This window comes from Macaca mulatta, chromosome 17 (genome assembly GCF_049350105.2).
Source record: "Macaca mulatta isolate MMU2019108-1 chromosome 17, T2T-MMU8v2.0, whole genome shotgun sequence".
NCBI classification, from domain to species: Eukaryota; Metazoa; Chordata; class Mammalia; order Primates; family Cercopithecidae; genus Macaca; species Macaca mulatta.
Genome location: NC_133422.1, coordinates 92,863,830 through 92,891,308, shown reverse-complemented (window position 1 = coordinate 92,891,308; position 27,479 = coordinate 92,863,830). Strand labels below are relative to the sequence as shown.

The 27,479-nt window shown below is 43.4% G+C and overlaps 2 protein-coding genes across 6 annotated transcripts in view; one reads left to right on the top strand and one right to left on the bottom strand.

Moving 5' to 3' along the window:
• The window catches only part of FARP1 (FERM, ARH/RhoGEF and pleckstrin domain protein 1), a 303,581-nt gene that overhangs the window by 260,936 nt on the left and 15,166 nt on the right, over positions 1 to 27,479 (bottom strand). The window lies entirely within an intron of this gene.
• Positions 8,500 to 10,492, top strand: RNF113B (ring finger protein 113B). The gene has a single exon (XM_015121332.3). The coding sequence runs from the start codon at positions 8,624 to 8,626 to the stop codon at positions 9,638 to 9,640; it is 1,017 nt and encodes a 338-aa protein (XP_014976818.1). The 5' UTR covers positions 8,500 to 8,623; the 3' UTR covers positions 9,641 to 10,492.

Below are 27,479 nucleotides of genomic sequence, written 5' to 3'. Positions count from 1 at the left end.
GGAGGCTGAGGCAGAAGAATCGGTTGAACCTAGGAGGCAGAGGTTGCAGTGAGCCGAAATCGCGCCATTGCACTCCAGCCTGGACAACTAGAGCAAAACTCTGTTTCAAAAGAAAGAAAAAGAAAATGTTCTGGAGATAGATGACGGTGATGGTTGCACAATAATGTAAGCGCACTCAATACCACTGTGCTGCATGCTTGAAAATGATCAAAACAGTAAATGTGGCCAGGCACAGTGGCTCACGCCTGTAATCTCAGCACTTTGGGAGGTCAAGGCAGGCAGATCACCTGAGGTCAGGAGTTCGAGACCGGCCTAGCCAACATGGAAAAACCCCGTCTCTACTAAAATTACAAAAATTAGCTGGGCATGGTGGCGCACACCTGTAATCCCAGCTACTTGGGAGGTTGAGGCAGGAAAACTGCTTGAACCCAGGAGGCGGAGGTTGCAGTGCACTGAGATCGTGCCACTGCATTCCAGCCTGGGTGACAGAGCGAGACTCCGTCTCAAAAAACAAACAAACAAATCCAGTAAATTTTATGCATATTTTACCACCATGGCCAAAAAAAAAAAAAAAAAAGACTGAATAATTGTCAGAATCAAAATCACCTGGGATATATTAAAAGGTTTCTAAAGGAACCTATGCTGCTTCCCAGGAATGGTATCAAGAAAGGTATCATCTCATTTCAAATGCCAAGAAAATTACATACTGAAGAGCAGAGCACTTGCTTATCTCCCCAAGTCTTCTATGGGTGTTCTGATCACAAGGAACCTTAAACAGAAAAGCAAGCCCCCCCAAAATAAAGATCTAGGGCAAAACGACACCTGAAGCAACCACAGAGAGCTTTATCTTACCAATCCCAACACCTGCACGCTTCACTTTCTTGACTTGCCCTGTTAAGCCCTTTTGAAAACTTCAAGCGCTCTTTCCAGTGGTATACTGCTTTTGTATCAACTCATGGGGACCCTCTGTTAAATTTTCAGGAATTTTTACCAGTCAGTTGTTAAATAAAGACATGGATTAAAATAAATTATATCAATATTTATTAAGCATAAATTTTACAGAAGTAATGAATACTCAAAAATCACTTCCTAATTATTTTACATTTTACTTTTATCTATCTGTGATTGTGAGGTTTTGTCTGCTGCATCTGGATGGTAACCATACTACATAGGAATGTGCTACTGCACACTTCTTCCTAATTCTGCGTGCAATGGTGTGTCACGTTGGCAGCCTGCAATTGGCCATGGTGGAAATATATACGCCATGGAAACTGGCAAATTCTATGAATTAAGAGTTTTGTTTTTGTTTTTCAAGACAGCTGGTCGTGAAACTGGTTCTTCCCTATTCAAAGTATCTTGTCAATAAAATTATGTATTTTAAAATACACTTGGAAGTATTTGCCAAAACATCAGAATGAATTTATTTTAATCCACAAAAGAGAGCAGACACAGTACTAGAAACAATCTTTTTAAAAACAAGTCCCTCCCAAATTCTTAGAGCACAGGATCACCGAGAAAACGTAAAGGCTGTGGAGTTGGCCACTGCTACACGCCATCACCAAAGGCGGAAGCAGGATGGACGTTAGGAATCCAGGCAATCACATTTTGGTATTTTTTCCCTCCAAATATTTTGTAATGTAGAGTCGTACTTCCTTAAGAAGCAACAATAGGCGAATCACACTCCACATACTGTTTTATAAAGCACCTTTACATATTAATATACTATGAACAATTCTCCAAAAATCAAATAACCTCCTACACCCTTATTAACACAGAACTTAAAAATGACACATTAAAATGCTTGCTGGTGGTCAGGTGCAGTGGCTCATGCCTGTAATCCCAGCACTTTGGGAGGCCGAGGTGGGTGGATCACCTGAGGTCAGGAGTGTGAAACCAGCCTGGCCAACATGGTGAAACCCCGTCTCTATTAAAAATACAAAAATTAGCTGGGTAGGGTGGCAGGCGCCTGTAATCCCAGCTTCTTGGGAGGCTGAGGCAGAAGAATCGCTTGAACCCAGGAGGCAGAGGTTGTAGTGAGCCGAGATCTCGCCACCACATTCCAGCCTGGGCAACAAGAGTGAAACTCTGTCTCAAAAAAAAAAAATTGCTTACTGGCTCTTTGGGTCTGACACTGCTTTCCTGTCTCAAGTATTTTAAAAGTTAAAATCTGACTGGGAAGTGGAACTGAAGGAGAAACCATGTGGATGTCATTTTTAATACCTATGACCTGGCCTGGATTAACAAGGAAAGTGAGGATGAAGAAAGGGCCTGGGAGAATAACCGCCACGCCCACCATATGCCAAGTCTAGGCTCAGAAAGCAGGGGCCCTATGGGGACTGGCTGTGAGACACACAAGCCTCCTAAAAGTCAAAAACTGAAGAAGGATTATTCTCAAGGTAAAAGAAATAACACAATTGTTCGAAGGACAGTGGAGGCAGAGAGTGTGAGCAGGTTTCACAACACTCCCCACCCCTGCCTTTCAGTCCTCAACATACCCCACGCCAGTTTTTGCAGCAGACAGCTCAGCCTCATTCAAAGATGAGTGACCACAGAATAAGAACGCAGGCAAAGGCAGATAATAAGGTGCATTTGTAAAAATAATCAACAGAAGCTGCTGCATAACGAAAATGCAGTGCCCGCTGTTCAGAAATTATTAACAATTTCAAGACAATGACAGGGGAGCATTTGTCCAAGCGTGGACCCTTATGTGGATGCACAGGTCCCATGGCCAGGAAGCTGGGCCTGAAAAACAAAGGTAACAGACTAAGAGCTCAGAAAAAATAGTCCTCCATTGTCTCAAAAATATCAAAGATAAAATGGTCCTTCTAAAAATGGGGGGTTCAGAGACTAGATAGGAAGTTCCAAAGAACTAACTATCATCAATCTAGGAGATTTTAAATGGACTGATAGAGCTGAAGAAATAAATGGACTAGAAAAAAAATCCAGAATGGAAGCCACACAACTACAATAAAACATAGTGTAAGCTCTTGTAAACAGAAGCAGAGAGCAAATAAGGAAATCACTCAAAATTACTAGAAAGGAACAAAGACACACAAATGATAATAAGAATAGATGCTAGATTTAGAAGACAAAGGAGATAAAACCTAACAACTGTGGTTCCCAAAAAGTGAGCACCATTCAAAATATATGCAAAAATATTAAAGGATCTTAAAATTTTACTGATACAAAGACAGACTTGAATCAACAGATATTATAGTATAGGACGTACCAAGAAAGTGACATAGAACAGCCAATGACCACGCAATGCTGGTAAAACTCTAAACTTCAAAAAGAATAAGAGAACCTCACGGGCACATCCAATGGAAAAAGCTAATCATGTGCAAAAGAAAGAAACATTAACCCAGCCTCAGCTTTCTCTTCCAGAAATATCCAGTGCTAAAAAAGAAAGGGAGCAATGTCTAAGAAATTCTGAGGGCAAGAACGTGGGGCTCAAGACCTTGGTACTCGGCCAAATTGTCCTTCAAATATAAAAGCAAGGAACAGCTATCCTTAAGTGTAAGACCTCAAGGAACACAGTACCTACCAGGGCTTCTCTAAATAAAACAATGTGGCTAGGTGCGACCACTCTGGGTTTACCCTTGTAATCCCAGCACTTTGGAAGGCCAAGGCCAGTAGCTCACTAGAGCCCAGGAGTTTGAGACCAGCCTGGGCAATATGGGAAGACTCCATCTCTACAAAAAATACAAAAATCAGCCAGGTGTGGTGGTATGCACCTGTAAGTCCCAGCTATTCAGGAGGCTGAGATAGGAGGATCACTTGAGTCCAGGAGAGTGAGGCAGCAGTGAGCCATGATGGCAACACTGCACTCCAGCCTGGGTGACAGAGCAAAATCCTGTCTTAAAAAATAAAATCGATTAAATAAATAAAACAATGAACCAACCAACAAGTCAAAATTTTAAACTGAGGCATGGTAAAAACACAGTAAAAAGACTAGCAATAAGTTCTGAATCTATGCTAAAAGAGAACTAAGTCAAAGACCTATGGGAATTGTGGCATTATTAGACTAGAATAGAAATGTTACAATCCTTCACATTGTAAAATTCATAATTAACTGATAAAATTTTGGAGCTTGGGAAAGAGGGACAGCATAGGTCAGTTCTAATTTTTTTTTCTAGCTTTCAAAGGAGAGTGTCTCATAAACTCATAGTTTATGAGAAATTATTCTAATTTCAGTATTTATCATCTTCTGTCATAAATTTAGTTTTTAAAAGATAGCGCTACTCTCTCTTGCAATGAAGTCAGCATTTCTATCTTGCTTTAGTTTCTTTTCCTTTGCTTTAATTAAAGTCTTTTATTTTACACCTTTAAGTATTAAATACCATGTATGATAAGATCTCATGCCCATGGCAAGTTCTAGACAGGGCTCTCAAAATGTTACCAACATCATTGGCCGGGCACAGTGGCTTATGCCTATAATCCCAGCACTTTGGGAGGCTGAGGCAGGAGGATCGCTTGAGCCTAGGAGTTTGAGGTTACAATGAGCTGTGATTGCGCCACTACACTCCAGCCTGGGTGACAGTGAGACTCTCTCTCAAAAAAATTAATTAATTAATTAATATTATTTCTAAACGGTAAGATTTAGGGTGAGGTTTTTCATTTCTTCTTTTTACTTTTTTGTTTTTTTTTTTGTAATAAAAATGTATCACTTCTTCCCAAACAAGTCACTTTTTAATGATAAAGAACAATCTTATCATTACTACCTAAGAAATTGACTTTATTGCTTTTGCTCTTCTTCATTGCTGCCAGCCAGGCAAAAATCTAAACCTAAGTCTATTCACTTATTATTTTTCCTTTTATTCCCCACTTCACAGGGGATAAAACTGAAATCCAGGGTAGTTAAGTCATTTGCTCTAGGTCACAGAGCCAGGATGTGACCTCAGACAGTCAAGCTTCATAACATGTGAGCTGACAGAATTATTGAAGTTCATTTGGTTCATCCCAATTTTTTCCTTCACTTAGTAGGTACATGTGGTCCTAAACCAGCAGGGAGAAGTGCTATCTGCAATGAAATGGCCATACTCACGCATGTCTGGTGAATGTACATACAATACAACTCTTTCAGAAAGCAGTAAGAGCGAAATTCTGTCTTAAAAAAAAAAAAAAAAAGAAAGTTGAAAATGCTTAAACTCTAATTCTGTAGGAATCAAACCTAAGAAAACAAATGTAAAGACAGGGAAAGGTATATAAATGAGGGAACACATAATCTAACAACAGAGTATTAGGACAATAATGCATGATAGAATCATACAATTGATCATTATGCAGGTATTAAAATGCACATTATGGAGAAATACTAAGGAACAGGGGAAAATACTTATCAAGTGAAGACAGCTCACTAACATTCCTCATTCAACACAGCGGACTGCACTCAGGCATTCAGCCCTATTCCCTCCCAAAATCCCACTAAAATGATAAACATTACTTTACAAAGGCAGATTCCCACCAAAGGAGCCAGAAGAAAGAGACACCAGAGAAAACAAGAACATCAACAATATTTTAGAAGAAAGACAGTGAACTGAAAAATATCAACTAACTTGGAAGAAGGCTGAAACTGAAGGCTGCAGAGGGAGATGACAAGCAGCAGCACGCCAATTTCAAGACAAATCCCAGGAACAGCAAGAATCACATACCACTGGAAACAGACATGGCTCACACAAGAAGACTGGCTGAGAATGTGAAAAATTTCTGATATGGTTTGGATGTTTGCTCCCTCCAAATCTCATGCTGAAATGTGATTAGTGTTGGAGGTGGGGCCTAGTGGGAGGTGACTGGATCATGGGGGTGGATCCCTCATGAGTGCTTTAGCACCATTCCCTGGGTGATAAGTGAGATCTTGTTCTGAGTTCACGATCTGGTTGTTTAGAAGTGTGTGGCCCCTCCCCACTCTCATTCCCACTCTTGCCATGTGACACAGTCTGCTCCCTCTTTGCCTTCCACTATGATCAACTGGAAGCTTACTGAGGCCATCAACCAGAAGCAGATACCAATGCCATGCTGCTTGTACAGCTTATAGAACTATAAGTCAATTAATCCTCTTTTCTTTATAAATTACCTAGCCTCGGGCATTCCTTTATAGCAATGCAAAACTAACACAATCTCCCACCACAGGCAGCCAGGCACCTACCCTTTCCCCAGCCTGGCAGAAGCAGGAGATATCTCTTCTGTGGAGGCTGAATCCGAGAGGACCTATGCTTAAAGGGCCCGGGAACAACCAAAGGTGGGAATCAGATGCTGTACTGAAAATGAGGGATTACGTCAAAGTTTATACCCCAAATTATAAGGCCTTCCCTTCCCAGCCCACTTCTACAGCTCTTATCATAGAATTCTGGCAGCAAAGATCACACCCCACAGTGGAATGTGAGATAAGTCTTCTCTGTAGAAACTCAGAACCCAGCAGAAAAGACCTATGGACACTGATATGGTTTAGCTGTGTCCCCACCCAAATCTCATCTTGAATGGTAGCTCCCATAATTCCCTTGTGTTGTGGGAGGGACCCAATTATCAGAGATAATTGAATCATGGGGGCAGTTTCCCCCATACTGTTCCTGTGGTAGTGAATAAATCCCATGAGATCGGAAGGTTTTATAAGGGGAAACCCCTTTCCCTTGGTTCTCATTCTCTTGTCTTGCCTGCCCCCATGGGAGACGTGCTTTTCACCTTCCGCCATGGATTATGAGGCCTCCCCTGTCACATGGAAATGTAAGTCCATTAAACCTCTTTCTTTTGTAAACTGCCCAGTCTCAGGTGTGTCTTTATCAGCAGCGTGAAAACAGACTAATACGGACACCAACAACTAGGGGTCCCCAAGAAAAAAGACGGTTTCCAACTGAATCACACAAAGGACAGTCCGGTGTATAAGTCTGACAATACCAGTGCATTCCAGCCAGCTTTAAGGCACCTCACTCTTAAGTATAAACAGCTGGAGATAACCAAGTATTTTAGACAAGCTTCCAACATGAAAGATGGGATCTAACAGTTGAAGAAAAATCTAGAATTACTATCCCAAGAGGAAACTGACAAATGACGAATTATTCTTTACACTGTAAGCTTATTCATCACATTTCCTCCAACTGAGGATGCCTTGGTGTCTAGGAAGGGAGACCCACACAACTTCTCTCTCAACCCACAGTAGCCAGTGTTTTGGGGGCACTACAAGGGAGCTGAATCTCATCTTCCATTCTAGTAAGTAAAGAGATAGAACCTAAATTAGAAAAAGAAATTGCATGTAACACTTTATGGCATGCACTGACTAAATAAGAACTGGAATCCATTTACATTATATAAATGAATTATTTCACAACTTGAAGATAAACTCAAGAAAAAAAGGGTTGAAAATATTTGAAGGCCGGCTGCGGTGACTCACGCCTGTGATACCAACAATTTGGGAGGCTGAGGTGGACGGATCACCTGAGATCAGGAGTTCCAGACCAGCCTGGTCAACATGGTGAAACCCTGTCGCTACTAAAAACAGAAAAGTTAGCTGGGTGTGGTGGCACACGCCTGTAATCCCAGCTACTCAGCAGGCTGAGGCAGGAGAATTGCTTGAACCTGGAAGGCAGAGGTTGCACTGAGCCGAGATCGTGTAACTGCATTCCAGCCTGGGCGACAGAGCAAGACTTTCTCAAAAAAAAAAAAAAAATTGAAAATGATTATCTTAGGTACGAGGAATTGGCGTGTGGAGGGGCCAGGCAGGGGACAGCCGATTTCCAGTACAATAAGTGCTTGATGATATTTTTTTAAATGTTTACATGTGTTACTTTTATTTCAAAATGAAGCCGGCTACGCAACCACAAGTGCAGCGTGATATGACAGTTTTTTAATAAAGGCTAGATGAAAAGAAGACACACGAAAGTGTTGACGTGGTTATCTTTGAGGGGAGGCATTATAGGCGTCTTACTTTTTGCTTGTATCTTTTTGTTTTTGTTTTCTGCACTGCGCATGTTGCTTTTAAATGCACATTTCAAGCGCCTGTGTTTTAGGATGAGCACCACGGGTTCGCTATGGTCTGGATTGATTCCACCCGTGGCCTTTCAGGAATCTGTGGAGAAATGAGTGTGCACCGAGGGAGCTGAGGAGCAAGTGAAGATGACTCTCTCAAGGAATCCATCTGAGGGCCAGGAGACAGATCAAGGGAGGGAAAGAGGGCAGATGCAGGCTTTTTTTTTTTTTTTTTTTTTTTTTTTTGAGACTGGGTCTCGCTCTGTCACCTAGGCTAGGCTGGAGTACAGTGGCGTGGTCCTGGCTCACTGTAACCTCTGCCTCCTGGGTTCAAGTGATTCTCCTGCCTCAGCCTCCCAAGTAGCTGGGACTTCAGGTGCCCACCACCACACCCAGGTAATTTTTATATTTTTAGTAAGGACGCCACGTTGGCCAGGCTGGTCTTGAACTGCTGACCTCGGGTGACTCTCCCACCTCAGCCTCCCAAAGTGCTGGGATTACAGGCGTGAGCCACCGCGACTGGCCTAGGAGAAGCTTTTCTTTTACTTGCTTTTGCTTTTCAGGACTGGGAGGGCCCACGCCCCACGTGCAGTGACACAAGGGTGACGCAAGGGCGACGCAAGGGCGACGCATGCCACGGCCGTTTGGAGCCTGAGACTCAAACATGGCAGCACCACCTTCTCCAGGAAGGACGGCCGACCAGGCAGACCAGGTATGCACCTTCCTCTTCAAAAAGCCTGGGCGGAAAGGGGCTGCAGGCCTCAGAAAGCGCCCGGCCTGCGACTCCGAGCATGGAGATAGCAGCGGCAGCGGGGACGACGGCGACGCAGTGGCTCGGCCCCCGCGGGTGGCACCGAGGCCCCGGGGCCTCCACAGCTGTCAGAAGGCGGCGGCTCACGGCGACCGGAGGGGCGAGGAGGCAGCACCTGAGAGCCTCGGCATAGTGTACAGGTCCACCCGCTCGGCGAAGCCTGTGGGGCCGGAGGACATGGGGGCCACCGCTGACTTCGAGCGGGACACCGAGAAGGAGCACCATACGCAGACCATCTTCAAACGCAGCCAGCGGGTCCAGGAGGCATTGTGGGGCCGGGAGCACGACCAGATCTACCGGGGAATCAACAGCTACCCGAGGTACCTGAAGCCCAGGGACACGTCCATGGGCAACTCCTTCTCGGGGATGGCGAGGAAGGGCCCCATCCGTGCGCCCGGGCACCTGCGCGCCACTGTGCGCTGGGATTACCAGCCCGACATCTGCAAGGACTACAAGGAGACCGGTTTCTGCGGCTTCGGGGACAGCTGCAAATTCCTCCACGACCGTTCCGATTACAAACACGGGTGGGAGATTGAACGGGAGCTTGAAGAGGGTCGCTACGGTATCTGCCAGGATGAAAACCATGAAGTAGAAAGCGAGGAAGAGGAAATACCATTCAGGTGTTTTATATGTCGCCAGGCCTTCCAAAACCCAGTCGTCACCAAGTGCAGGCATTACTTCTGCGAAAGCTGCGCGCTGGAGCATTTCCGGGCCACCCCGCGCTGCTACATCTGTGACCAGTCAACCGGTGGCATCTTTAACCCCGCCAAAGAACTGATGGCAAAACTGCAAAAGCTTCGGGTTGCGGAAGGTGGGAGCAATTCCCATTTCACAGAAGACCCAGGTGAGGGTCCAATTCCCATGGCTTAGGTTTCCCATAATTCTCACATTTAAAAATAAATTGTGGTGTTCTTTTAAAAGAACAACAAAAAGAGATGAGAAAGACTCAAGTCTGTTTGGACACTGGGGAGAAGCAGCCTGTTGAATAAGATGAGAGAGATGACAGTCTTCCTGCAATCCCACGCCTGAGTATGTAACCAAAAGAATTGAAATCCGGATCTCAGAGGTATTTGCACTCCCATGTTCACTGCAGTATTATTTGCAAAAGCCAAGAGGTGTAAACAACCCAAGTGTCCATGGATGGATGAATGGACAAACAAAATGTGATACATACACACAATGGAATGCTATTAAGCCTTAACAGGAAGGAAATCCTTTTAAAGATTTAAACGGATCCTTTTAAGGATCACATGCTACAACTTGAATGAACCTTGAAGACGACACTGTGCTAAGTGCAAAAAAGACAAATATACTGTATGATTTTTCACTGAGGTAACTAGAGTTGTCAAAATCACATAAAAAGAGTCGAATGGTGATTGCCAGGGGCTAGAAAGAGCGGGAGTGGGGAGCTGTCGTTTTAATGGGTACAGAGTTTGAGTTTTGCTAGATGAAAACTTTATACAACTCTGTTACACATCAATATGTATATAGTTAATATGAGTGAACACTTAAAATGGTTAAAGGTACCTTTTATGTTTTGTACTATAATTTAATTTTTTTTTTCAAAAAAGCTAAGAGATACCAGAGAAGGAAGGAATGATGGAACCAAGACTGGGAGGGAGTGGAGGGGATGGGGTTCAAGATTTAGCAAAAGAGCAAATAAAGTATATCAGTTAAGAACCAAGGAGGAGAGGAGTTGACAGAAGAATATCCACGCTGAAGTTTGGTTGATTTTGTTTGGCTGATGTTAACATCCTCTCACTTAAAATGGCAACATATTCCTCTCCCAAGACAAATACCAACAGATCCACCCTGGGTTCCTCACAAGGAACTGACACAGATTATGTAAATTTTCATGAGAGCCTATCTCATATCTCAACTTTGGCTGTGAATTCCTTGAAGACTGAAACCATGTCTCATATACTTCCTGTTTTTTAATGGCCAACAGGTAGCTCAATAAAAAGTTAGTGAAAAGTCAGTCAAACCAAGCTACCTAGCAGTCGGCTATCCAAGCACCTGCTGCAGAGCGAACTTCAGCAAAACTTTCCATTTGATTTTGACCTTGAACCACACCCATCCACCCACCCACCGCCATGGCCAGGTTCCAGGCAAAAGCAGAGCAGTAGTTGAGGGCACAGATCCAGGAGCGAGATAGGATTCAAGTCATGGTTCTACCACTTACAGCTGCATGACCTTGGGTATGTTACTTTACTTCTCTGTGCCTCAGTTTCCTCATACGTAGTAGTATCTATCTCACAGGGTTGTTTTGAAGCAAAAACTAACATACTTAGAACAGTGCCTGACATATAGTATGTGCTGTAAACATATTGATTATTATAATTCGAGCAGGGAAAATGGCAGCTTGATAGTCGACAAGGCAGACAGTTCAAGTGCCCCATAAAAGTGAGCCATTAATTCTGGCATTTCACATAGAGCTTTCTCTAAGAATTGTCCTTGCCAAAGCTAACAACACAAAGCTTGTGTACAATGACTTACTGGGCCCTCCCCCTAAGTCCCTCCGTTTTTGTCAGTTCTGTCAAAGGGCTATTTTATTCACTTTCAAGCCTTCCAAAAACATTTGGAACCTGCATAAAAGAAGAAATATGAAACTTTCAGGCACTCCGAAGCAGAAACTCTAAGCTCTGGCTCCAGCATTTTCCTCGCAAGGCTCACTTGAGTTTCTTTACAATGCTTCATGTGTGTTTTAGACCCCCTCATAGACGATGGACTCAGCTACACTCGTGAACCTTGTCAATAAGTGCTCCAAGTCACCAACCTTTTGAAAACATTCCAAATATGCACTAAGATATATAGTTCTTATTCCATTTTTTAAATGACAGAATAACGTTCATGATCGATCATTTGCAAAATTAAGCAGAAAGGCGATCATTGGTAAGCATTGCTGAATTTGGCAGTTTGGTTTACTAACAGAGTGAGTAAACAAAAGCTGCTAGCATTTTGGCCGATTTCCTTCCAGTCTTTTCTCTGTGTATTTTTCATATTAACGTATGAAATAAACATTCTGGAGTTGGAAGGAAAGAAGCAAGCAGGACCGCAGGGAGTGCACACGTTCCCTGGGAGCTGAGTCCTTCCCATCACCACACTCCAAGGTCACAACGCTGGAGCGACCCCTCACAGACTTTTGCTGAAATAGCAGAGAACAGGGATGAGGACAATCTCCCATCAGCACCACACCACCTTACACAGCACACTGCTGGGGAAGTGAAGAGCAGTGTGGGGCCAGCTGGCTTTCAAAGTTAGCACCGTGGTTACCGGCACTTTATCCTGTCTGGATCGGTCCTACCACATCACACCCCAACCCCTATCCTTCCTGTCAAAAGAACACATCAGCCAGGCTGCAGTTAAGCAACAACTGACTTGACCTTTTTTCTGTTCACTGAAGGCACACCTAATGGTCAGTAAGTCCTTCTGAATCAACATGAGCAACGTGAGAAAAATCTGGCAAAACCAAACAATGCTTTGATGTTTTCATTAATTTGATGGACTTACGGAGGCAGCTCCAGTCCCTCTCCCCATGACTGCGAGTTTCTGGTTAGGCCCTTCTGAAATCCTGAAAATGCTTCACAGGCCTGCATTCCAAGGTCACAAACCCCCTAGGATTCCAAAGACTCCAGACAGAGGCAAAAACCTAGAGTACATGAAAATCAAAACCTGAAGACATTTTACCCAGATTGATTAATATCCTGAAATATACAAAATTCCATCTAAGGAGTTTTCATAAGTACCACCTAAAATTGAAGAAAACAGGAACATTTTGTTGTTTACTTTTTCTGTGTGCCAACTGCCCATAAAAATTCCTCTCCTGTTTTGCAAGGACAGAACTCTCAAGAACAAATGACCTAATTAAACCTGAGATTTCCTGGCTGAGAGCTATGTATAAAGCTGAAATGCACTGAAATGATGCTGAATTTGAAAAGAGCTCTATGCCAAACTGATTCAGTGAATTAGGTTTGCCGTTTTGTAAGTACATATCCAATGCTGGAACTAAAAAACATGAGAATGATAGACATCCTTAACTACTTTTATTTATGAAGCAACCAGAACGCGTATTTCCCCACTTATCTACTGTACATTTTTCAAAATGTGATTATACCGCACTACAAATGCATCTTCTTGGCACATTTCAATGGTCTGCCTTTGCTATTGGGCTGTTGCCATTGCAGTACAATAACATGGATCTGCTGTCTCTCATCCTAGCTTTCAGAAATGTGCTAAGTTATCTCACACTCTCCACGGGCTCTAGACTCCCACTCCCACTGATTTGCACAGATGTTCAAGGAGAAAGAATTCTTTTTTCCTTTAAACGAATGTCAAGGGCCTGGCAAAATCCTGTACTAAGAAATGCAGAAGTCAGCACTCTGGAAAAGCTGGTTATTAACTCACTTCCTTCTCTCCCTAGCTTCTTCACTTCCAAAAAATAAATATGGAAACTATAACACTTGCCCAAGGTCTAAAAGAAACCAGGAAGCGGGCAGGTTAAGGGCTAACAGGTAACTTTTCTCTGCTCCTGTCTGTTAAGGAACTGTTCGCTTCATAGCTGAGCATTTTAAGGGTGCTATGCTAGAGGCAGCTCTGTGATTTTCATTCTTTTGGCTACAACCCCTGGGGAGATGAGGTCATGGGGAAATTCCAAGGGGGTCAAGGAGACCAGAAACCTAGCTGGTCACATAACTGCTCAGTGGCACTGCCGGAGACCAGTCCCGGTCGCCGTGCCAACCCCCATGACGCCCTATTTTCAGAGCCTTGCTGGTCCTGCCAGTTTCTCCTGCCTTCCAAGCACTCTGTGCCGACAGCCACCAAGACCTCCCTAAGCAGCAGAAATGAAATCAGTCACCACACCCTGGTGTCTGCAGGACTCCCACGGAGAAAAGTCTCATTCACGGCTAATCAGAACTAGAATTCTCATCCTTTTTCCCACCCCGCCCAACAAACAGCAGAGCACAGAAAAAGAACAGCCGATTTCCATGGCCCTACATTGCCGGTGACATCTTCTCTTTGTTACCATCCAGAAGAGAACTGCTGCACTGATGTGAGGCTGGAAGACACCCCCAGAGCGCCACAACATCTGCAGTTAGACTTAAAACCAAACATCAGGCTGAATGTGATTTTCTGTGTGATAGGGAAGAAAATGAGATAGAGAAATGTGACCCAGCGCATGCGCAGATACATGCAGGGGCACAAGTCTGAATGGTCAATTCAAAAATGTCATTCACACTCTCAGACGAGTTCAGAGGCTACCTCATTGATGGGGAGGGGGATTTTAAACAAGTCATATAAATTAGACTAATCTGTGAATATCTGACTGAATCTGCACCCTTAGAAAATAACAATTTTGCATAATTTTTAACAATGCAGCTCTGGTATGATTACTGCTATTACAGTGAATTTTTAAATCATCTTATTTTATACCTTGGTAAAATAAAATGGACTTCCAGTTGAACATGGCAGATTAACCACATGCCTGCATCAACACCAAAAATCCTATAAAAATGACAGTAACTATACTTTAAGAGGACTATAGCAGCAGGAACAAGATCAGATACAACATTCTACTGACTTGTGGGTGATGGAAAGAAAGAGAGAGGTCTGTGATGATTTGTATCATAAGTGATCCTCAGAGAATTCCAACTAAATAGTCCAAAGCCCAGGAGGCTCACACTGAATGGGAGGGAGAAGGGTGTGGGAAACAGAGGGTGCAAGTCACTATACGAAGAGGCTAGACCTTTGCACCCAGGAACCCTCTCCCACCTACCCAAACCCCAAAAAAGTTTATTACCCAAGGACATTGAACCAGGAAAATTAGAAACTCACATACTCCAGGCACAATGACAAAGAGGGTGTGTGTAATTCAGGGCTGAAAATGAGGCACGAGGTGTTGGGAACTGAGGAAGAATCAGTCTACTTACTGTACCAGGGAACCCCCACAGTCGCCTTCTTTCATCCTGCTTCCAGAATAGCTTATCCAGGTTTGTCCCAGGCAGGGCTGGTGGAATTATTCTCAGGACCATCTCAACGAGCACATATACTGATATTTGAGGGCTTCCTTTGACAAAAAAAGACCAGTTGTTGCTTCATCATTTTAAAGAAAAATCAGCAATTGACACATCCACAGGCACAAAAATTCCAACCTGATTTTAAGTACCTTGGATCTGCCAAAGATCAGTAAACATTCAAGGAAAGCCTGCAAAATGAAAGTCAGATCCAAAACAAAGAGAAGGAAAGAAAGCCTTCTAAAAACACGTAGATGGCCAGGTGCGCTGGCTCACACCTGTAATTCCAGCACTTTGGGAGGCTGAGGTGGGCAGATCACTTGAGGTCAGGAGTTCGAGACCAGCCTGGCCAACATGGTAAAACCCTGTCTCTATACTAAAAATACAAAAATTAGGCCAGGTGTGGTGGCTTACGGCTGTAATCCCAGCACTTTGGGAGGCTGAGGCGGGCAGATCACAAGGTCAGGAGATGGAGACTATCCTGGCTAACACGGCGAAACCCCATCTCTGCTAAAAATACAACAAATTAGCCGGGCATGGTAGCACACACTTGTAGTCCCAGCTACTCGAGAGGTGGAGGCAGAAGAACTGCTTGAACCCAGGAGGCGGAGGCCACAGTGAGCCAAGATCGCGCCATTGCACTCCAGCCTGAGTGACAGAGCGAGACTCTGTCTCAAAAAACAAACAAACAAAAATTAGCCAGGCATGGTGGTGCGTGCCTGTAATTCTAGCTGCTTGGGAGGGGAGGTGGGAGGATTGCTTGAACATAGGAGGCGGAGGTTGCAATGATCCAAGATCACGCCACTGCACTCCAGCCTGGGTGACAGAGTAAGACTCTGTCTCAAAAAAAAAAAAAAAAAAAAATTCAGACATTCTAGGGAGCAGAAGAAAATGTTTTAAAATCTAGACTATTCCCCGAGAGAATAAGAATCTCTTCCACAATACAAGAAGAGATGCTATGAAGAAAGGTCAACAGTTCCCCAAAACTGACAATATGGATAATTGAAAGTTGTATTTCTATTGTTAAAGATTAATTTGAAGAGATCTCATAGAAAGTAAAGCAAAACGTAACTAGATGGAAAATTTTAAAGGTAGGAAAGTAGAGAATCTTCCTAAAGCCCTAATAAATAATAGGAAGTTTTTTTTTTAATAATTTTTTTTTTAACTTAGGAAATATCTCAGACTGATGGACGACGGTTTCCAGACTAAATGGAGAAAGCAAAATGCCCAGCATAAATAATTTTAAAAGGATCTACACGGAGATACATGACAGAAGTTGTGACACTTTTAAATCTTCTTAAGATTCTAAAATGTTCCAGAGAGAACAAGAAAAAATTAAATCAAACACAAAGTATGTTAGAAGACAACAGAGCAGTATCTTCAAAATTTCAAGGACAGCAGTTTCCATTTTTAATTCTGTATGTAGTAAAATTATCAAGGAAATCTAAGCATGCCTTAAATTTTTTTGTTATTTGTTGTTGTTCTTTCAAGAGAAGAGACAAGGTCTTGCCATGTTTCCCAGGCTGGTCTTGAACTCCTGGCCTCAAGCAATCCTCCCACCTCAGCCTTCCAAGTAGCTGGAATTACAAGCATGCACCACTGCACCCAGCAAAGATATTTTTACATGTTAAAGATTCAAAAGAAATGTAGCTCCTTGTACCTTTCTGAGAAAGCTACTGGTGTATGTGTTCTACCAAAACAATGCAGTAAGTCATGAAATGAGATGATACGGTATCCAGAAAAGAGCGTGTCCAAGAAAGGAGAAGAGTAAAGGCAAGGCCCTAAATGATGGTTGTGAACTAGGCCTAGAGTACAACCCTTTCAGATAGAAGCTGAAGGATAGGGGTGCTACAGAAGGTGAAGCACCAGGAAAAAGGGTGATGGGGGAACTGAATGGCTATATATGGCTTAGAGATCAGTACAAATTAGCTGAGAGAAAACTGATAGGTCGGTTCAAGTTATTAGCATTGGATACGTAGAAAAATCAAATTTTAAAAAATGAATTATCTCAACAACAACAACAACAACAAAAACACAGTTTTTGAAGAAAACTATCAGAGTGCATTATCTGGCTTGGCAGTGAACACGTCCACACAGTCATAATGACATACACACCAACACTGAGTTAAACGAAGACTGTACTGCGAACCACATTGGGTGAGTGCAGTAGGGGTTGAGAGCTGATCCCCCCTGCCCACAGCAGGAAGTATAGGACACCTGAACATTTCAACTACTTCTTAAACAGCCTGTCAGCTTAAGATCCTGTTTTCTGATCTTCTAGCAAATCCACAAGGTCTCAAAGCATTTATCACTCCACACACTTTGGGAAGGGCTCCACCAGAATGAAGGGAACACAAACACACAGAGAGAGAAAGAGAGAGAGAGAAATCAGAAGACAAGCTCCAGGAAACAGATTTCAAGAAAGAGAAGCAAAGGGGATGACTAGGGTCATGGGGAGATCCCTGAAGCTGTCCAGGACAGAGATCCTACATAACGTGATAGAGGAAAGGGAGACCACCACCCCCCCAGATTACAGTGGGGGAGATCTCACTGGACTGATCAGGCCAGTGAGAAACCTGGCCCAGGCTGAAGACTTCTGGACAAGGGTCTCTCAAGGATGAAACAGGATATCTAATGATCCGATTAATCTGAAGAGACTAAAAGGCGATTTAGGCAACAGGTGAGAGTTTCAGAATCAATTAGATAAGTAAGTGGAAAATGAAGCAAAGGAAAAGCAAGATAACTATTAACTCCTCGGAAAACAAAACTAGGCGACAAAGGAAAATTAGTTATGGTATATACATGAGCCACAAAGCTCATGACGCAATTCAGCTGTGAATAGTCATAGCAAGGTCGATTACAACAGCATGGCACCAAATCTTTCTTTTTTTTTTTTTTTTTTTTTTTTTGAGACGGGGTCTCACTCTGTCACCCAGGCTGGAGTGCAGTGTTGCAATCTTGGCTCACTGTAAGCTCCGTCTCCCAGGTTCACACCATTCTCCCGCCTCAGCCTCCCAAGTAGCTAGGACTACAGACGTCTGCCACCTCACCCAGCTAGTTTTTTGTATTTTTAGTAGAGATGGGTTTCACCATGTTAGCCAGGATGGTCTCGATCTCCTAACCTCGTGATCCACCTTCCTCAGCCTCCCAAAGTGCTGGGATTATAGGCATGAGCCACCGCGCTTGGCCAGCATGGCACCAAATCTAATCTACTGGAAGGCTCTTTATTCTTGTATAGCTGTGCATCATTACTACTGATTATTATTAGAAAAAATAAAATTAGATCCCAATATTACTTGAGTAAATGTAGATTTTTTTTAATGAACCATAAAGTTCTAGAAGACAATAAAAGATTTTTTAAAACTGCAGCCAGGCGCGGTGGCTCATGCTTGTAATTTTAGCACTTTGGGAGGCTGAGGCTGGCAGCTCACTTGAGGTCAGAAGTTTGAGACCAGCCTGGCCAACATAGTGAAACCCTAGCTCTGCTAAAAATACAAAAATTAGCTGGGTATGGTGGTGGACACCTATAATCTCAGCTACAAGGGAGGCTGAGGCAGGAGAATCACTTGAACCAGGGAGGCGGAAGCTGCAGTGAGCTGAGATCACACCACTGCACTCCAGCCTGGGTGAGAGAGTGAGACTCTGTTTCCAAAAAAAAAAAAAGTAAAACTGTTCTCAAATTGCAGATCTCTCTAAGCATGACCTAAATGCTACATGCCATAAGGGGAAAAAACTAAAAAAGTGCAAAGCCAAAAACAAACTAGGAAAAAGTACTTGAATTACATATTATAAAGGGCTGATTTTCTCCATATACAAAGGAACGCCTATAAATCAATAAGAATTCTCCACATATAAAGGAAGGAAGTCCTATAAATCAGTAAAAAAAATATTTGCAACTTCATGGAAAATTGGGCAAGGGACAGGAACAGGGAGTAGAAGGATGGTCAAGAAAATACAAATGGCTTGTCAAGTTGTCAACATTTGAAAATGTATTCAACTACAACGAGTAGTAAGAAAAGTGCAAAATGACAATTAAGAAAAACTGGGCCGGGTGTGGTGGCACATGCCTGTAATCCCAGAACTTTGGGAGTCCGAGGCAGGCAAACTGCCTGAGTCCAGAAGTTCAAGATCAGCCTGGGCAACATGGCAAAACCCAATTTCTACTAAAAATACAAAAAAATTAGCCAGGCGTGGTAGTGCATGCCTGTAGTCTCAGCTTCTTAGGAGGCTGAAGTGGGTCGATCCCTTAAGCGCAGGGAAGTCAAGGCTGCAGTGAACCATGATCATGACACTGTACTTCAGCCAGAGTGACAGAGCGAGACCCTGTCTCAAAAAAAAAAAAAAGAAAGAAAGAAAGAAAGAAAAGAAAAACTGGCATCTCGCTGATCAGATTAGGACAGGTGAAAATATTTGCCATCACTGTGGGTTTCGGGTTGGGGAGAAATGGCCTAAACACAGTGATTAAGAGCCAACAACAGATCCAGACTGCATGGGTTCAAATCTCTGCTCTGCTTTACTGGAAGTGAGCCTTGGGCAAGTTACTTCATCTCTCCTGCGTCGGTTTCCTCATCAGCAAAACTGTGATAATGATAATACCTCTCCCCTACAGGTAGTTTTGGGGATTAAACAATATTTGTAAAACATTTGATATAGTTTCTAGCACAAAGTAAGCACCATATGCAAGTTCATAAAACAAATGAATGGTTATAAGCTGTGGAGGACAATATGGCAATATCTATGTATATTAAACACAAATACAGCCTTTGACCACTGATCCTACTCCTAGGATTTTATATTTCAGGTATCAACAATCTTCAGTGCAGCATCGTTTAGACCAGCAAAATATTCAGAACAACCTAGATGTCTATCGATAGGGAAAATTTTTACAGATTTAATGGTACCCCTCTGTTTATATGCTGATAAAAAGAATGAGGCCAATCTGTATGTACTAATATGAAACCATCTTTGGAGTGTATTAAACTGAAGAGAACAAGCACAACACCATATTTAGGGTATGCTGCTATTCGTGCTAAATGTCTATGCATAAAAGACTTCTGGGCTGGGCGCAGTGGCTCATGCCTGTAATCCCAGCACTTTGGGAGGCCAAAGCAGGCGGATCACCTGAGATCAGGAGTTCAAGACGAGCCTGGCCAACATGGCAAAACCCCATCTCTATTAAAAATACAAAAAAATTAGCCAGGCGTGGTGGTGTGTGCCTGTAATCCCAACTACTCTGGAGGCTGAGGCAGAAGAATTGCTTGAACCTGGGAAGCAGAGGTTTCAGTGACCCGAGATCGCGCCACTGCACTCCAGCCTGAGTGATAGAGCGAGACTCTGTCTCAATTTAAAAAAAAAAAAAAAAAAACTTCTGGAATTTTTTTTTTTAAATGATGAGAGATTATCATATTAAGGCCTTACCAGGTTTGTTTTAATGCGAAAGAATTACTAATGATGCTGAAGTGTTGGGAAAAGTCTTTTTTAAATAGAGTAAACTTTCCCCTGTAAGTTTTCATTATTTGTGTAACAAATTTTTTCCCACGGCCTTCTGTTAAAACAAACTTCAGACTGACAAAGGTCAAACTGTCCTGAACTCTGAATTAGTGGGGTTTAAAACTCAAGGCATGTCTATCTTTGGGCACAGAAGAGTACTCACAATATCTTCAATAGTTACAATCTGCCTCAAAACACTGACATTTCTCCTCAAAAACTGTTTCATTTCTTTTAATATCAGCATAACATGCCAAGTTACAGTATGATTTTAAATTACTTAAAGAAGAAGGAGACCAATGAAGCAATCATCACGTCATTCACTTTGGACAATTTTTTTTTTTTTTTTTTGAGACAAAGTCTTGCTCTGCGTCACCCAGGCTGCAGTGCAATGGCGCAATCTCAGCTCACTGCAACCTCTGCCTCCCAGGTTCAAGTGATTCTCTTGCCTCAGCCTCCAGAGTAGCTGGGATTACAGGTGCACACCACCACACTCAGCTAAATTTTTGTATTTTTAGTAGAGACAGGGTTTTGCCATGTTGACCAAGTTGGTCTTGAACTCCCGACCTCAAGTGATCCACCTGCCTCAGCTTCCCAAAGGTTTGGGATTACAGGCGCACACCAACACACTCAGCTAATTTTTGTATTTTTAGTAGAGATGGGCTTTCACCATGTTGACCAGGCTGGTCTCAAACTCCTGACCTCAAGTGATCCACCCACCTCGGCCTCCCAAAGTGCTGGGATTATAGGTGTGAGCCACTGCAGCCGACGCACCTGGGACAATTCTAACTGACAAACCTCTCAACCTGCCAGACCATAGCTCAATTTCAGAGATCTTCCCCCTCACACATATTTACACATTAGATGGTGGAGGAGGAAGCCAGAACAACAATGAAAAATGTTATGTAATTCTTAAATCAATTAAGAATATCAGCTTGTTTTGTATTAAACAAAAATCTAAGTTCTCTGAAAGACGTCTCTCATTGGGTTCACAGCAGTAGGTAAAGATGCATACAAATGAAGGCCACAGATGGTGTCGCTTTGTTGTTTAATCAAATACAAATCAAAAGAATCTAAGCCAAGGGATTCAATTAGAAAGAATTAAAAGGCTTTTGAGCATAAACCACCAAGAGCAACCCAGACTCTCTGACTCTTTCAAAGTAGAACTAAAATGTCCTAGTTTCAGACTAGAACTAAAATGTCCTTTCCCACATTCTCAAGAGTTCCTGAAATGCTGCCCTGTGGCTATCAGGTAAACAGAGTCCAGATGTTCTGTCACCCACCATATGGTGAAAACAAATGCCACGCCCCCAAAACTGACTAAGGTGGCCCGTAAATTAACAAACGGAGGCAAACTATCCATATGCCAATTTCCTGGGCCTTTCTGTCCTTTGTTTCCTGCACAATCTTACATGCTATTAGGTAAACCCTTCCTTAAAAGTAAGGCATTCACAGGACTTGGTTCCAACAGGATTATTCATGGAGGTACAGTTAAGCAATCAGGCAATTACAATTCAGCTAAAGAAGGATAATCTTGAAGTATTTAGAAAAGGTCATGCTGGCCGGGTGCGGTGGCTCACGCCTGTAATCCCAGCACTTTGGGAGGCCGAGGCAGGTGGATCACCTGAGATCAAGAGTTCAAGACCAGCCTGGTCAACATGGTAAAACCCCATCTCTACTAAAAATACAAAAATTAGCCAGGCGTGGTGGCAGGTGCCTGTAATCCCAGCTACTCGGGAGGCTTAGTCAGGAGAATCACTTGAATCTAGGAGGCAGAGGTTGCAGTGAGCTGAGATGGCGCCATTGCACTCCAGCCTGGGCAAAAAGAGCGAAACTCCATCTCAAAAAAAAAAAAAAAAAAAGAAAAGGCCATGCTAATTTATAAGCCACTAATGTATGATACCATACTACCAAGTAGGTATTTTTGATTGCTTGAAATCTGGGAGGCAGAAGTTTCAGTGAGCCTAGATCACGCCACTACACTCCAGCCAAGGTTACAGAGTGAGATCCCATCTCAAAAAAAAAAAAAAATTTGATTTTCCTAAATGGCTATTTGGGATTTGAAGGGGAGGGGTAATTTTTGTTTTAATGTTTAACTTTTATTTTAGGTTCAGGGCGTATGTGCAGATTTGTTACATGGGTAAACACATGTCACAGGGGTTTAACAGACTATTTTGTCATCCAGGTACTAAGCCTAGTACCCAAGAGTTATTTGTTCTGCTCCTCTCCCTCCTGCCACCCTTCTCCCTCAAGTAGGCCCCAGTGTCTGTCGTTCCCCTCTGAGTGTCCATGAATTCTCATCATTTAATGGCCACTTATAAGTGACAACATGCAGTATTTGCTTTTCTGTTCCTGCGTTAGTTTGCTAAGGACAATGGCTTCCAGTTCCATCTATGCTCCTGCAAAGGACATGATTTTGTTCCTTTTTATGGCTGCATGGTGTTCCATGGTGTATATGTGCCACATTTCCTTTATTCAATCTGTCACTGGTGGGAATTTAGGTTGCTTCCATGTGTTTGCTATTGTGAACGGTGCTGCAATGAACAGTGGCGTGCCTATGTCCTTATGGTAGAATGGCTTATATTTTGGGGGATATATACCCAGTAATGAGACTGCTCAGTTGAATGGTAGTTCTGTTTTTTTGCTCTCTGAGGAATCACACCACACTGCTTTCCACAACGGTTGAACTAATTTACACTCTGACCAACAGTGCATAGGCATTCCCTATTCTCCACAACCTCGCGCCAGCAACCTAAATGGGTATTTGTTTTTAAGATCTTGTAGCTCCAGACTTGCAAGGTGCCTCAGCCACTCCTAGAATATTGTTAGAGCATTTCTAACTTTACCAGAGGCTAACAGACCTGGATGAGAGAGACAGAAACAATCTAGAAGTCAAAGGATGGGTAAAGTAGATAAACAGTGTCTGACGACTAAGATCATAAATGTATATTTGCCACCCATTTGTGACTATAAATTCAAGGCTTTTACAGACCATGGGAGCCAAACAGCTGGTGAGGTCAGACCAGGTTTGAAAGGTTCAAGGTAAGTTTATCCAGAAACCCCAAGAGGGTTTCTTCAACAAAGATTTAATGAGCACCTACTACAGAACATGCCCTGAGCTAGGAATAGCTGCACAGACACAAACAAAATAAGCCAGAACTGTTGGTACACAAGGAAAAGATTCTCTTCTGCACATCAATAAGAAGGCAGACCTTGTCAGTTCTTGCCTACCCACCACCTCAGAAATCTGTCCTATGCCACTCAGAAACTCCACACTTGTACGCAGGTATGGCATACAGGAGTAACTGATTCATCTCACTTAAGTGTCTCCTCTGACACTTAAGACTTTTCTGGAAACATTCCCGCTACAGTTCTATTTTCTAACCCATGAAGAACACTTCTGATAGAAAGTGAATCCCAAACCCCCTCCCCCAAGTGCCAGTGAGAAAAAAGTCAAGTGATAAAAGAGACAGGAAGAGCCAGGCACAGTGGTTGACCTGTAATCCCAGCACTTTGGGAGGCTAAGAGGAGAGGATTGCTTGAGGTCATTTTGAGACCAGCCTGGGGAAGATAGCAAGACTCCCATCCCTACAAAAAAATTCCAAAAATTAGCCAGAAGTGACAGCCCGCACCTGTAGTCCCAGCTACTTGAGAGGCTGAGGTGGGTGGATCACCTGGGCCTAGGAGGTTGAGGCTTCAGTGAGTTATGATCACACCGCTGCACTACAGCCCTGGTGACAGAATGAGTCCCTGCCTGGAAAGAAAGGGAGAAAGAAGGAAGGAAGGAAAAATGGGGGGCAGGGGTGGGAGAGGGAGAGAGGGAACGAAAGAAAGAGAGAGAGACGAGAGAAAGAAAAGAAAGAAAGAGAGAGAGAGAAAAGAAGGTAGAGACTTCATAGCCCCTAAAGCCTTCTATACACATTCTGGGAATTTGATCTGCATAATAAATATTCAAGGACTTGAAAGACATCTGGGAACCCCCTTCCCCATCATGTGAACTCAGCTGCATTCCTCAGAGAAAGGTCAACAGGAAATGACCTCAAGAGACCTTTGACTTGACCTTAATCATGTTGACTTAAAGACTACTGAAGCAGCTGAGCACAATGGCTCACGCCTGTAATCCCAACACTTTGGAAGGCCAAGGCGGGCGGATCATTTGAGGTCAGGAGTTCGAGACCAGCCTGGCTAACATGGTGAAACCCTGTTTCTACTAAAAATACAAAAAATTAGGCTGGGCACAGTGGCTCATGCCTGTAATCCCAGCACTTTGAAAGGCCAGGGCGGGCGGATCCCGAGGTCAGGAGATCGAGAGACTACCCTACTAAATATACAAAAAATTAGCCAGGCGTGGTGACGGGCACCTACTGTTCCCAACTACTCGGGAGGCTGAGGCAGGACAATGGTGTGAACCCAGAAGGCGGAGTTTGCAGTGAGCCGAGATCGCGCCACTGCACTCCAGCCTGGGTGACAGAGCGAGACTCCATCTCAAAAAAAAAAAAAAAAAAATTAGCCAGGTGTGTGGCAGGCACCTGTAATCCCAGCTACTCAGGAGACTGAGGCAGGAGATTCGCTTGAACCTGGGAAATGGAGGTTGCACCACCAGGAGGCGGACGGGGCAGTGAGCTGAGATCGCACCATTGCACTCTAGCTTGGGCAACAAGAGCAAACCTCCATCTCAAAAAAAAAAAATTACTGAAGCAAGATAATGGAGGGCAAAGAAATTCACAAAACATATGTATAATATATTATCAATTTGAAAAAAATACAGCATTCTCAAAAATGTAAAAATTAAGGAAACTGGGATATTGATAGTAGGGGAGGTTCAGGGGGAGAGCATAGGGGAATTCTAACTTCTGCTCGATTTTGCTGAGAACTTAAAACTGCTATGAATAATAAAGTCCATTTTTTAAAACTTAAGGAAAGAAAACAGGCTGGGCGCAGTGGCTCATGCCTGTTATACCAGCACTTTGGGAGGTCGAGGCAGGCGGATCACGAGGTCAGGAGATCGAGATCATCCTAGCTAACACTGTGAAACTCCGTCTCTACTAAAAATACAAAAAATTAGCCAGGCATGGTGGCAGGCGCCTGTAGTCCCAGCTACTCAGGAGGCTGAGGCAGGAGAATGGCGTGAACCCGGGAGGCGGAGTTTGCAGTGAGCCAAGATCACAACACTGCACTCCAGTCTGTATGACAGAGCAAGACTCCATCTCAAAAAAAAGAAAAAGAAAAAGAAAAAAAAAACCTTAAGGAAAGAAAACAAAATAAGGCAAATATAAGCCAGGCGTGGTGGCTCACTCCCGTACTCCCAGCGCTTTGGGAGGCCAAGTGGGTAGATCATCTGAGGTCAGGAGTTCAAGACCAGCCTGACCAAAATGGCAAAACTCTGTCTCTACTAAAAATACAAAAAAAAAAAATAATTAGCCAGGCGTGGTGGCGGGTGCCTATAATCCCAGCTACTCAGGAGGCTGAGGCAGGAGATTCGCTTGAACCTGGGAGATGGAGGTTGCACCACTACACTTTAGCCTAAGCAACAGAGCAAGACTCAGCCTCAAAAAAATTTTTAAATTTAAAAAAAATAAGGCAAATACGGTCAGGTGCAGTGGCTCATGCCTGTAATCCCAGCACTTTGGGAGGCCGAGGCAGGAGGATCACAAGGTCAGCGGTTCGAAACCAGCCTGACCAACATGGTGAAACCCCGTCTCTACTAAAAATACAAAAATTAGCCAGGCATGGTGGCAGACGCCTGGAATCCCAGCTACTCCGGAGGCTGAGGCAGGAGAATCACTTGAACCCAGGAGGTGGAGGTTGCAGTGAGCTGAGATCACACCACTACACTCCAGCCTGGGTGACAACAGCAAGACTCTGTCTCAAAACAAAAACAAAAACAAAAAAAAAAAACACAAGTAATAAAAAAAAAATCCACAATGAACAAAGCAATAAAATTTTCAATAAAGATTTAGGTCTGACCCTGATCTTGCAAGATTTGCAAGATACATCTCCTCTCACCCTCATCTGGCATACTCAGGGACACCTGTACTACAAGAAGACCCCAAACTGTGCCTCCGAGAAGAGTGTGGACTCTGGGAAAACCTGATTTCGCTTGTTAGCTGTGTGACATTGGGCATAATACCATACAGTCTAAGCCTCGGCTTCCTGTCAAATGAATACCTTCCTCATTGAATGGGCAAGTAAGAATCTATGCGACATGGTGAGCACAGTGCCTCGCATGACACTAGCACAACACTGGCCGTGGGAATAGCACCCCATCGAGCAGCACAATTCCAAGGATGGGCCAGAAGGTACTTCCTACGCTCTTTGCCATGCTCGTTCACGCACTAGACTTTCCAGCAATTTTCAGGAAATGGGTTTTGGCAGATCACTGGGATTTCTCTACCTTGAAGATAGACTTTTCTTATTTTTCTCCTCAATCTTTAGGACGGATGAACCTTCCTGGCCCAAAATTATGCCGGGGAAAGCAAGGAATGGACCAGCTTTCCCAGCTCTCCAAGGAATGGAGGAGCCATCCTGTCTAACTTCTCCAGGTGAACAGGCAGGTGCGGCCACAAATGGCATGACACAGAAAGAAGACACAACCATCTCCGCCTTTCTCAGAATTTTCTTTCCTAACAGTGAAGCATGCCATTTTTTAAATAAAAAGAATCAAACCACCAGTCTCTGAGCCCCTGCAGTCCTGGCTAAATTACCTATAATCCTGAGAAAAACCAACTGTTCCCTGGCCCTGGTCCCCTGCCAAAGGCTCTGAGCCTGACCTCAAACTCACACTTTGGGGTTTATTTATGTGACTTTGGACTTACTCTTCTCAAATGGTACCTAGAGCCTGAGTTCATGCTTATGCTACTCTACCTCCAAAACCAAAGCATTCCACTGACCTGGACAACTTTGATCTGACAACCTTGAACTTCTGAACTACAAATAAACTCTTTGGAATAACCGTCTCCCCAAGACGACCACCTCTCACTCAAGTATCATGTGCGCCTCTCTTACTTTGTTATGTGCCTTTGACACACTGGAATAAGAAAATGACCTTTGGGTAGATGGTTTCAATAGTAGAGTAGGAACAGATCTGCAATGCATGTTCTGTAGCCAAAGTATGTCTCACGTGACTTTTTATATGTGTGGCAGGCTTAGCTTAATCCACAGGGGAAAAAAATTTAAGGTTTTCCTTTTCATGCACTCCGAAAAAAAATAGT

Coding starts and splice junctions, on each gene's coding strand:
- RNF113B (XM_015121332.3), top strand. CDS start 8,624: ATGGCAGCACCACCTTCTCCAGGAAGGACGGCCGACCAGGCAGACCAG.